Source organism: Mytilus edulis, chromosome 3 (genome assembly GCF_963676685.1).
Source record: "Mytilus edulis chromosome 3, xbMytEdul2.2, whole genome shotgun sequence".
NCBI classification, from domain to species: domain Eukaryota; kingdom Metazoa; phylum Mollusca; class Bivalvia; order Mytilida; family Mytilidae; genus Mytilus; species Mytilus edulis.
The window spans coordinates 99,539,285-99,551,900 of NC_092346.1; the positions used below are offsets into that span (position 1 = coordinate 99,539,285).

The 12,616-nt window shown below is 31.4% G+C and overlaps 2 protein-coding genes across 5 annotated transcripts in view; one reads left to right on the top strand and one right to left on the bottom strand.

Annotated features, from left to right (window-relative positions):
- Positions 1–1,479, top strand: part of LOC139517975 (uncharacterized) — a 31,368-nt gene extending 29,889 nt beyond the window's left edge. For 2 of the 3 annotated variants that reach the window (XM_071309545.1, XM_071309542.1), the window contains exon 11: positions 1,255–1,479. In XM_071309545.1, coding sequence (XP_071165646.1) covers positions 1,255–1,328 — 74 coding nt within the window. In that variant the 3' untranslated portion in view covers positions 1,329–1,479. The remainder of the gene's footprint in view (positions 1–1,254) is intronic. The other variant, XM_071309543.1, reaches the window with a different exon arrangement.
- Positions 1,480–5,306: 3,827 nt separating this feature from the next.
- LOC139517940 (probable DNA double-strand break repair Rad50 ATPase) lies at positions 5,307–12,189 on the bottom strand. 2 transcript variants are annotated; one of them, XM_071309500.1, is made up of 4 exons: positions 11,730–12,189; positions 8,685–9,206; positions 7,474–7,872; positions 5,307–6,103 (listed from the first exon to the last, which is right to left on the bottom strand). In XM_071309500.1, exons 1-4 carry the CDS (start codon positions 12,018–12,020, stop codon positions 5,327–5,329), a joined length of 1,989 nt encoding a protein of 662 aa, XP_071165601.1. In that variant the 5' UTR covers positions 12,021–12,189; the 3' UTR covers positions 5,307–5,326. The 2 variants fall into 2 exon arrangements, with proteins under 2 accessions (XP_071165601.1, XP_071165600.1); XM_071309499.1 differs by having other exon boundaries at positions 7,129–7,872.
- Positions 12,190–12,616: the final 427 nt, after the last annotated feature.

Consider the following 12,616-nt stretch of genomic DNA (forward strand, 5'->3'; position numbering starts at 1 on the left):
TAGTTCGTTCACTAGGTGAATCAGGTGTGTAATCAATTAAACCACTTATATCACTTTGTAATTGAGTACTCAACAGATCATGCCCTATAAAGTCGTTTGCTTTACCAATTCGTCCATTCAGGTCACCAATTATAGCAATGTTACCTAATGCACCATAATGCTCTATATGTTCCTGTAAAACTTCAAATACGTCACAGTCATATTTGCGGTAAAATATATTTTTATCTGGTGGTACATATATAGCACATAAATATAAATCTTTACAATCAGACATTATACTATTGCTTATTTTCAACCATATCATACTGTCTGCACAACATTTTAAGACCTCAAGATACGAATTTAACCACTTTTTATGAAAAACAATAACACCGCCTCCATTACATTTCTTCCTTTGCACATATTTTTTTTCGTAACCTGCTATCTCAAATTCTTTTGGACATTTAACCCAACATTCGTTAAAACATAATATGTCATAATCAGCAATTTCATGTTGAAATTCGGTGTCGGCTAATTTTCTTATCAAACCTTTAGAGATGTTCCAAGAACATACTTTCAATGAATATTTAACGGTTTCTTTTCTGTTTATATTTGTATCATCCCCCGCTAATTCCTATTCATCGTATAAAACTCCCTCAACGAATAACTTGTCCCCAACCAAGTACGCAGTCTTCTTTTCTTTTCGTTTTTCCAACATTACCGGTATTAACTTTTTTCGTTTGGCTAACACTTCTTGTGGATATTGTGGACTAATTCCGAAATCTGACCCCTTTAGTCTTTTTGACGACTTTCGTACCATCTCGCGGTCACTGTACTTAGAAAATTTTTTTTTTATAAGATAGTCCTTAATCAAATGTAAAAATCAAAAGCTGAAACACATCAAATGAATGGACAACAACTGTCAAACAGACAACTAACAGCAGATAGGTCACAAAAGATTTAGTCACATTTTTTCATGGTGGCACTTATAATAAGGATTTCATTTATCTCTCAAAACATTTAATTTACCTGTAAAGAATAACAAAGAAGAGGACTTGGGAGAGAAATGAAATGGTACAACTGTACACTCATAACTTCATAATACCTCAGTTATTTGCTTCACAAACAATGTCTTTTCAAAATATAGGTGAACATTTATTTACCAAAACCAGTAGCATGAAAATATGCAAAAATGTAGTTTTCCGTTAGAAATTTGTATTTGAAAATACATTTACAATTGGTGATTTTAGAATGATTTATCGTTTTATTTTGTAGAGAATCAAAATCTTGTAGATGAGGTGATCAAAGAAATCCATGAGAATGAGATATGGCAAAGAAGTCAACAATAAAAGGACAGCTGATAATGATGTCAACAATAAAAGAACAGCTGATAATGATGTCAACAATAAAAGGACAGCTGATAATGATGTCAACAACAATTTTATGATGTGGCTTCCAAAAGAACAACTTGAAAGTACTACACACCAAGACAAAATAAAAGAAGATTTTTAAAAATAAATAAAAATAAATATGAAAATTATGAATAAATAGTAAAATGCTAGACTTTTAGCTGCTACTTTCTACTGTGTTAAGATTTTTTTTAATATAGTATGTTATACATGGTTTATTGAATATATGTAGAGTATGAATGAACAAACTGTAGTTGACATCATTACTTAATGATTAGAAGGAAGATTTGCATCACTTCATATATCTATATCTAAATCTAAAATACTGGGTTACATTTTAAGATATTGCTTCAAAGATAAGAATATTTCTTATAATAAAATTAGAATTTCTCAAAGCATGGGAGATAACTCAATTCATTTTAATTTGTTATACAGATATATGATCCATTTCATTTATGTTTCAGATAGCACACTTTAAAAATGGTCAATAACAAATGTATTTTCAGAATGGTGATTTTTCTTAATGTTGTGGAGAATTTAGAAATTAGACAAGCACTTCTTGAGAATTAGTGCTTATACTAGCTATTGAGCAGGGCCAGTATAAAAACAGTGAAAAAGATTTTTTAAAAAGTTCATTTAACAGTTAAGATTCGTTCCAATAAATCATAAAAATATAGTAATTAAAATCTACATTTCAAAACGGAATTACTAAAATTTTGCATCATGCATTTTATTTTTTACATTAAAAAAGTGTAGTAATTTAAAAACCATGCTGCAATGTGTTACTGTGGAAAACAAGTTGCTATTGTCCATAATTTCATCTGTACAAAATAAAGATTCAATTCTCATTGTTCTATAATCTGAGATAATCATATATGTATAAATTCAGTCTGATGTTCTTTTCACTGCACTTTATAAACTGTTCATAGCATGGTTTATTAATCAAGAGAGTGTTTCATTTAGTTGTATCCATTTTATGGATGTTTATCATTTTTTAAAACAATGTTCACCCTGTATTTTCACAGGTTTTGTATTGTTGAAATGGTGAATTAATTTGATTTTCAAAATATGAAATGATGAAACACATTTGTACATGCAACATGTTTTTCAATAAAAAATATATTTTTGTTAATCTTGATTTATTTGTATTTGAATTCCATGGTAGATTTGATCAATCTGTCAAGGTATTTGACTTGTGCAGTATTGTCTGCAGTTTAAGTTGGTAATAACGGTACATAAGGTTCAAGTGATAAATCACATATGTAATAAATCTGATAATTTCAATCCTCCTAGGTAACACAATAATGTCAATGATAATGTTGCATCATGATTTATGCATTGAAAAATATAAAAGTTCCTGGTATTTTTGCTTTATTTGCAAAAACTGTTAATGTAAAACAAGAGTGCACAAGCTGAGTTGTCTTGCCTTCTTTACCAAAAATTGATTGTATTTTGATAGACCTAAATATCAAGCTTACTACAAGAATCTCATAAACTTAATATGATTAAAGAAAATGGCATCAACGTCAGATAAACCTAACAAGAAATACATGTCCAATTTACAATTATTCAATACACCAAATATAGTTCACCTATTGCTTATAGTTTCTAAAAAACAGACTTACCAGGTTAGGGGAGGGTTGGGATCCTGCTAACATGTTTAACCCCGCCACATTATTTATGTATGTGCCTGTCCCAAGACAAGAGCCTGTAATTCAGTGGTTGTCGTTTGTTTATGTGTTACATATTTGTTTTTCGTTTATTTTTTTACATAAAATAGGCCGTTAGTTTTCTCATTTGAATTGTTTTACATTGTCTTATCAGGGCCTATTATAGCTGACTATGCGGTATGGGCTTTGCTTATTGTTGAAGGCCGTACGGTGACCTATAGTTGTTAATGTCTGTGTCATTTTGGTCTTTTGTGGATAGTTGTCTCATTGGCAATCATACCACATCTTCTTTTTTATATTAACCAGGAAACTAAACATTGACCAATGAACTATGAAAATGAGGCCAAGGTCAAAGAACCATGCAAGACAGACGTGTAACCTTACAATCAATCTATGCATTAAATATACTGTAATTAGCAGAAATTATCGTGCATTTATTATTGCGATTTTGTCATTTTAGACTAAAATTCGATTTTATTTTTTTGCAATATTGAGAAAAAATCCTGTTTCATTCATATACAAATTTCAAAATGCGAGTTTAAGTTATTGCGATTTTAATCCTGTCACATTTTTCACAATAATAAAAACATCAGAATTTCTGAATTTACGGTAGTTGAGCTATTACTTATAGTATCAACTAAACATACTTAACCATGATAATTTAACATTGACCATTTAACCATGAGAATGAGGTCAAGGTCATGATCAGATGATACCTGCCAGACAGTCATATACACCTTACAATCCTTGCATACAACAAATGTAGTTGACCTATTGCTCATAGTTTAAGAAAAGCTATGTACCATGAAAATGAGGTCAAGGGAAAACAAAAACCAGTGAAACTGACCCATTGGTGGCCTTCGGCTGTTGTCTGCTCTATGGTTGGGTTGTTGTCGCTTTGACACATTCCCTATTTCCTTTCTCAATTTTACATCATAAAATATTTCCATACATCAAATATAGTTGACCTATGTATTAGAATAAAAGATCAAGACACAAAACTTAACTTTGACTACTGAACCATGAGGTAAAGGTCAGATGACACACTGTGCACCTTACAATCATCCCATACACCAACACTTAACCTTGTTCACTGATCCATGAAATGAGGTTGAGGTCAGATGAAACTGTCTGACGGGCATTAGGACCTTGCAAGATACACACACACCAAAATATAGTTATCCTCTCATAATAAGAAAGAAATTAACATTTTTTTCAAGTAGTCACTGAACCAGGAAAATGAGGTCAAGGACAATGTAACATACTCCATAACATAAGGCATCTATATACAAAGTATGAAGCCTAGAGGTCTTTCACCTTCTAAAAAATAGCTTTTAATAAGAAGTTAGCCACTGCTGCCATATGTCGAGACATTAGTCACAAGCTCAACAAAAACAGAAAACTAATCAAAGAAAACCAGAAATTATGAAAGAGAAAATCTTAGTTGATAACAAAACATCAAGCAAAACTTTTGTATACAGATATCAGCAACTTGCTTTCAGTAACTGAACATTCTTCTGTGTGGTATTTTGTTCATCTATTTAAATCTTTTTTTAGAAATATCATAAATATTTTTCCTTAATACTGATTTTAATGGTATGTTCTTCTAAGTATATTTTTTAGTTTCAGTTAGAAAAATCACTGAAACGTAAAATAAGCAATGATCCATGAAAATTAGGTCAATGTCAGATGAACCTGTTAAGGAAACATACATTTTATCTATTCTATTTTGATGTATATAATCTTAATAATTCTATACACCATATATTTAGTCAGCCTATCACTTACAGAATATGAGAAACAGACTTCAAAAATTAAATATTGACTAAGGAACAGGGGTCCAATTTAAGCTTTTTTGTGTACTGGACAGCCAGACCAGTGGAATGAAAATCTACTGGTCTGGCTCCAAATTTACTGGTCCTTGAAAAATTCATTTGACAACCACTAAATTTAGAAATAAATGCTAGATGTTTGCTTTTGTTTTCATGCTTTCTTTTACATATGTTAGACAAGAAAAAGAGAGTCCTGATCCTGATTTTGATAAAGACTTTGATCAGTTTTTCTTTATCAAAATCAGGGGACCACCAGCTGACAAAATTAACTGGTCAGATGCTAATTCTAATGTCTCCCACCACCTGACCAGCACTAATTTCGAACCTTGCTATGGAACCATGAAAAAAATGAGGTCAAGGTTAGATTTATCTTGCAGAATACAGATAAGCATGCATAATCATTATTATACATCAAATACAGTATGGGAATTTTTTATTATTTGAAGTACAAAAGTTCAACAGCTTCCTCCCTAGTAACAGGTGTGTTATCGTTGACAACAGGTTGAAAGTTATGGTCTTGTTCTATCATATACTGTAAGACATTGAGAAGTTTAACTTTGTCTGTCAATACTGTCTGATACATGTCTGAGGCCTGTATTTGTTTCACTTTCTCCAGATATTCCTCTAATATTGTACAGGAGTGTCCTAAAATATACGGACATGTTCTCATTATCTCTATTGTAAATCCATTTTCAAGTAAAAGCTTGAAATTTCTTTCTACATCTACGGTAGAACAATTGAAGTACTTTATCTGAATCTTGTCCCATTTACCTATCAACCCTAGTTTATCTCGTATAAAGAACGCTGTTCCATTATTTTTATTCCCCGTTTCTAAATTCCCAGCAGCATGCTCAGTGATTTGCATTAATGTTATTTTTTTGTCTCCATCTTCTTTCAACTCTTTGACAACTTCTTTTAACCGTGACACCGGAATTCCTAGACAAAATATATCATTTGTAATACTGTCTTTAGTTATTCCTATTTCTTGCAGATAGTTTATTCTAGCTTTTAAATCATCTAAATTGAAATGAAGAATAGGGTCCAATATCATGGTCTGAGATTGGTTTAAGTTCAATGATTGTCTCAATTTCTCAGTTTTTGTTGTTGATTCTCCTAAGGACCTTCTGAATTTTTCTAAATCCTTTAGATAACTTCTAAATCTGTAAGGATTAACTGTCAATAGATCAATGGATGGTTGTACTTCTAAACTAACCTGGAAAAAATGTAAGAAGATTAGCTATCGTGTCCAAGACATTTCTTATATAAACATTTGATAAAAATTTGATAAATGTACAGTATTAACATTTGATATAAATTTGATAAATGTACAGTATAAACTTTTGATATAAATTTGATAAAATGTTGAAGGCTGTATAGAGACCTATAGCTGTTAATTTTTGTGTCATTTGGTCTCTTGTAGGGAGTTGTCTCATTGGCAATCACACCACATAGATTTTCTTTTTTTGATGTGTGAGATTGCTTACTATGCAATTTTCCATATAATTTACATATCCAAGGGGCATACTGAAAATTCAGAAATTATTATTTTTTTATTATTGAGAAAAATGAGAGAGGGTTAAATTCGTAATAATTTAAACTCGCATTTGAATTTTTTTCATGAATTAAGGTGGTACCTAACACTACAGGGAGACAACTCTGTAAAGTCAGCTAAACGTTTTAATTACGTTGTGTTGTAAAAGGAATATTAAGCTTCTCAATGATCAAAATTGGTGTTTGTCAGTGTAATTTTTCTGTCATAACGGTTGGTTCAAAATATTTAAAATTTTTATATTTTTGTTAAAGTGTCAAAGTAAATACTTTGACAAAATTTTATAAAAATTAAACGAGCCAAATTTAATTTTAGTGAAAGTGTTGGGTACCACCTTAAACAAGATTTTTCTCAATATCGCAAAAGTTAGTTGTAAACCTATATATACAGTAAGTTTAAGAAAAATCTGGCAAGAATTGTACACACGAGGGCACTAACAATTCTATTTTCCATTTTGATACATCCAAGGGTCATAACTCTTTTAAAAATTGTTGATCTAGACTAATTGAGACTTGCTATTAAATCTATGATTTAAGTTTTGTCAAAATCTGGCAGTGAGGTAAGCTTGGTACATGTACATGTATATCAAAAATAAAATGGATTACCATAAGATGATATTAGCAAACATCTTTGAATTTGACATGAACCATACGAGTAATGACAAATATTTAAATATTACATATTTATACCTGTTTGACTTTATCTAAACGTCCTCTAAGCATTTTCACACTTCGTTGTAAAATCTGTAGATTGCATTTAATATCTTTAACACTGTACCCTTCACTTATTAAAAACAGAACAATTTTAATACTGCTCTTCCACTTTGATTCAGGAACCATATTTTGTAACTCTTCAAAATCTGCCAGAGGCAGAACATCTTTTAACTCAGAAATGCCAGATTTGACTTTTAAAGAGTGTTTTAATTTGGGAACTGATGATAAACCATGCATGTCAGAGTCAACATCCTTCAAAGCAGATGAATTCTGTATCTTCATTATCTGAGGAAGTAACACAGCTTCATGAATATTACTCACTTTTGTATTTTTTACCGTTTTTTCTATATCTTTAAGTTGTGGGGTTACACATAATATATTTTCACCAATGTCTTCAATAGAAATTCCCAGTTGTAGAAAATAAGTCAATTTATCTTTCAGCTGTTTAAGTCTTTTTCCCTTCAATACCAACTGGACATGTTCCTCTTTCAACTCAACATTGTCAATGTCTTGTATTTCCTCTTTAATATGTTGAACAGAGTTTTTATTTTGCTGTATAATTTGGGCTATTTGCTGAAGTTGATTTACAGCTTCCTGTTTTGTTTGACATCCTGACCACACACAGGAATATCTATCAAGCTGCATCTTTACCCTTTCCATCTGTCGGTAATCATAATTCAGTAGGGCAAGTCGTGTTTTGTTATTTACAAATGGATAATTCTGTAAACAAAAAAAAATTATTCTGATAACCTATAATAGACACAAGAGTCGTTTAGATAGGATCTATTCTGAATAAATTATGACCATTTAATTATGTAATTTAAACATATAAATAGGGGAGAAGACACTAAAAAGGCTATACAAAAACAACCAGTGAAAGAGAATGCAGACAAAAATACAATGGCCAAAACCAAGAAAAAATTATAACAAGTCTACACAAGAAATACATGATTGAGCAACTTCATCAATAAAACATCAACGCCCCTTAAGACATATAAACTTGAAAGAGCAACTCCAAATATATCCCAGAATTTTTCCCCGTTTATATGTGCATATGTTCACAGACATGAGAATTATAGCGAACTATATTTCAGAGTTTATACATTTTGTAGATTTAATAGCTAACCTGTATTACTTGTTTTTTGGGAGGCCGGTGCCTTAAGAAAGATTTAGAGCAAGTTCCAATCTTTCCAAAAATGGTACAGTTATAAAGAAGTGGCACAGTTTTTCCTTTAATACAGGGTTATGAATGCTTGATTTTGTATCCCAGCTATAATTACAGTTGCCAAAATAGTAGTCCAGCCCTAACTGTGTAAACATAAGACCAGTGAATAAAGATACTGAATTAAAATTTCATTCACAGTTCACAAATCACTAAGTGACCCTAAATTTAGCCTGATTTTTTGGGGCATATTTTCATAAATACAACCTTTATTATTTGCATCTTATAAAAGCCTGCATTATTTTATCCCGAATAAAATCATTAAATCAGATGATTCATGTGTAATACATTGTATCAGTATAGTTTTTACCTTTTTAATCCACTCAATTCTCTGCTGAATAGAATTAATCTGCTTTGATAGAACTTGTGGATGGCTTTTTATTTCTTTTGCACTCAATCCAAACTCCAACAGTAGGTCAACTTTAGCACAAGCTTGTAAAAAGAGTACCAAGGTACCACCAAATGTATTTTTATAAGGGAAGTGCTTTTTAACTTCATGCCATTCAGTCTGAGTTGTACAGCTCAGTTTTTTCATCAATATTTCTTCTCTTGTAGAAGATTTCTTATCAACTGTAAGCTTCTTAGTACCCGAAACTAACTTAGATTCATCCCTTGTAAGGAACAGATCAGGTGTTAATTTAGACATATTTGCAGCCTTAAGTCTTTCTCCCTGCTCTTGGATTTCGGTGATAGATAAATCAAAGACGTCAATATGATTGTGTATAAGATGTATGTCACATCCATACTGTACCAACAGAACCAGTTTATTCCTCAACTCAGCATAATTAGTAGGAATCACGTCTTCACCTTCAATTTCAAGACTTTCAATTAACTAAAAAAAATAATAATATTCAAATCACAAAGAGATTAAAATGATATGATAGTCCAAAGTCAAGAATGAAGTCATGACTATAACAACTTAGTACTGAGAAAATTGCAAGCTTTCCAATTGTAAGTATCTAAGATAATATAGTTTGGTTCACCTAGAAATAATTTAGAACCCTATTTTGACATTTTTACCTATTATGTCTGTTCACACATCGTTGTCAATATAATGGAATATTATGAGCCTGTCATACAAGCGAGAGGTTTTGCTAGCTAAAAAAATAGGTTTAATCCACAATTATCTACATTAGAAAATGCCTGTACTAGGTCAGGAATATGACAGTTGTCATCCATTGGTTTGATGTGTTTGAGCTTTTAGTTCAAACAATATTTTATTTTTCAAAAAGTGCACGAAATATTATTATATAAAATATAGATATTGGGATTCGGAAACAAGAAAAACTTATATAAATCTGTCTCCCTTTGAAAAAATGACAAAATTAGGAACATAGTATAAGAAACTTGTATAATATAATTTTCAACTCACATTTAACATGTTTATTCTGTGGTTTGCCTGTTAGTCAGAAGTCAGTTTGACAGAAAAATGTGATCAACTCATTTTTTTATAATTATGGTCTCACATGTAGCTGAGAAATATGTAAATGTTTCGAAAATAAGGTAACATTAAATTAAAGTTTCAACATCGAAATTGAAATCGACATAAAAATAGTTGTTATGGACCAAATCTCCCTGTTTCTAAATTAATTCTTTATACAACTTCAAAAATATTTTTGTTTTCCTCATCACTGATAAGTTCACTACCTGATAATAATGTTTGTATATTATATCTTGGTAGTGTAGAAATGGTTTGTGTCCTGACGATATATAAAAAAGAAGATGTGGTATGATTGCCAATGAGACAACTATCCACAAAAGACCAAAATGACACAGACATTAACAACTATAGGTCACCGTACGGCCTTCAACAATGAGCAAAGCCCATACCGCATAGTCAGCTATAAAAGGCCTCGATAAGACAATGTAAAACAATTCAAACAAGAAAACTAACGGAGTCTATAATAATGACATATTAGCAGATAGTGTTTGCTGCTCTCAACTTGCCCACATATACAGAGGCTGGAAAGAATAATATTTTTCTGGAAAAGATGTTCATTTAAGCCACTGCAGTTCAACCAGAGTCTGGCGTGAAGTATTTGCCAATTTGGCCTTTTCTACAACCAGTATTTTAATATGTAGGGACTTTCTTAGTATCTCGATTTGTATAATTTTTAAGTGTAAATTTTGATGGATTACATCTAACATCTTGTGGAAGGCTGTTCCTTTCACGAATAACAGATGGTAGGAAGGAATTTTGATAAAAAAAAAAGTAGTTCTACAGTTCATAGTGGGTCTCATTGGGGTCTAAGCGTGACGCAGGATTGCAATTTTTTGTTAGCGTGACACGTGAAAGTCAAATTAATGTGGCGTGAAAACGGGAAATGAGGTCTTGCGGGACCCAGGAAATGACAAAAAAATGAGAATTGCTTACGTACATAGAGTAAGCGGGATCCGGGATCGGAACCCTACAATGAGACCCACTTCATATTCTGAACATTAAAAGCCCTTCTAGTATCATAGTTATAGACTTGATAAAGTTGTTGAGGAAAGAGAACTACAAAGTTAATTAAGAGCTTGATCATGAAACATTTCCTGAAATTTCATAACGTTATGTCTTGATCTTCTTTCACTTAGATATACCCAACCAGTATCATTATAAAGTTTAGATTTAGAGCAAAGTTTAGTGGCACCTGTGACTATATGAGCTGCTTCTATTTGAATGCTCTCTAGTTTGTCCTTTAAAAAAATTGGTATGTTATCCCACACAGTATCCGCATATTTGAGAATAGGCCTGATGAAACTGATATACATGTATATAACTTGTAGATTATTACACGATAACTTAAACCTTAAACTTCTCATAAGATTTAAGCACAGTGTAGCTTTATCAATAATATAGTTTAATAACATGACTTTCTCAACAACTGTTTTCTTGAAAAATTAACCCTAAATGTTTATGTTCTATAACCTCTTGTATCAGTGTATCATTCATATATATTGGTGTATTATAGAGTTTTGCTCTTTTTCTAGACATGGTCATGGTTTCAATTTTTCTTGGATTAAAATTAACAAGCCATTGTTGAGACCATAAGTGAATTCTTTCTATATCGGAGTTCATTAATTCAGCCGTAGCATACTCGTCCTCAACAACTATATATATAATGATGTATGGTCAGCAAAAAGTCTGATGTTGCATGATATGTTACATACAAATTACAATATCATTTATAAATAATTAAAATAATACAGGGCCTAAAATCAAGCCCTGGGGGGCACCTGTTTTAATACTCTAAACAAAATTTTACAATTATCATGAACAGAACAAACTTGGGTAAGATGAGCTAAAAATGCAATAATTGTTAATGAGTGTCTGTAACATTGAATTAAACATAAACATGCTATGTAAAAATACCTTTTGGAGTACAGAATCTATTTTAGAATTCCTTGCACCAGTACTCATCTCTCTTATCTGACATTTCAACTCAGTTTTATAGACAGGTACATATCTGTCTTTCTGTGAGGTCCAACCACATGGGTTTTCCTGTGTAGTGCATAATCTCTGCGAGTTTAATCCTCTATTGTTTGTCTGTGTAAAGCATGCAGATGCAACACTTCTTACAATCATCTCAAATCTTACATGGCTTCTATATCTGCATTCCATATCCATAAGTACAGTAAAAATAGTGTAACGTGTCCTCCACATGTTGACACCTTAAATACAATCAACCAAAATCTTTTAGTTTTTGTGTTTCCTGGAAATAAATCCTTCTGAACTCCTCTTCAATGACTTACACAGCTTCATTGAAAAATGTACCCATCTGTATTTTACAACTTCATGTACACACACAGCTGAAAAATATACAGATATAAACCAAGCATTAGAGTTCTACTAATGGTGTATTTTCATTTGAGAATGAGTTAAGGTACATGGGTGGGGGGGAGTATTAAAAATACTGTAGAGATTTTTTCAAATAATTTGTCAATACATGTATGTAGTTTACAATTTATATCAACTTTTTTGAAAACTGTAATAAAAATGTGGATCGCAGAAGTTATTTTACAATCTACATGTTGTGCAAAATCAACATAATTTTTTTATGGAATATGCCGGTACATGGAAAACTCCCATTTACAATTGAGACATCTCAAAAACTGGAATAATCAAACTGTAAATCCAAGTTAATTATCCAGCATCCTCGTCAACACATTAGTTGATTTGAATTATCTCCCCTTGTTTTACTAAGTTGAAAAATTGATTCAAATGTGTTTGTAAAAGAAGTCTTAATGGTAAGACATAAT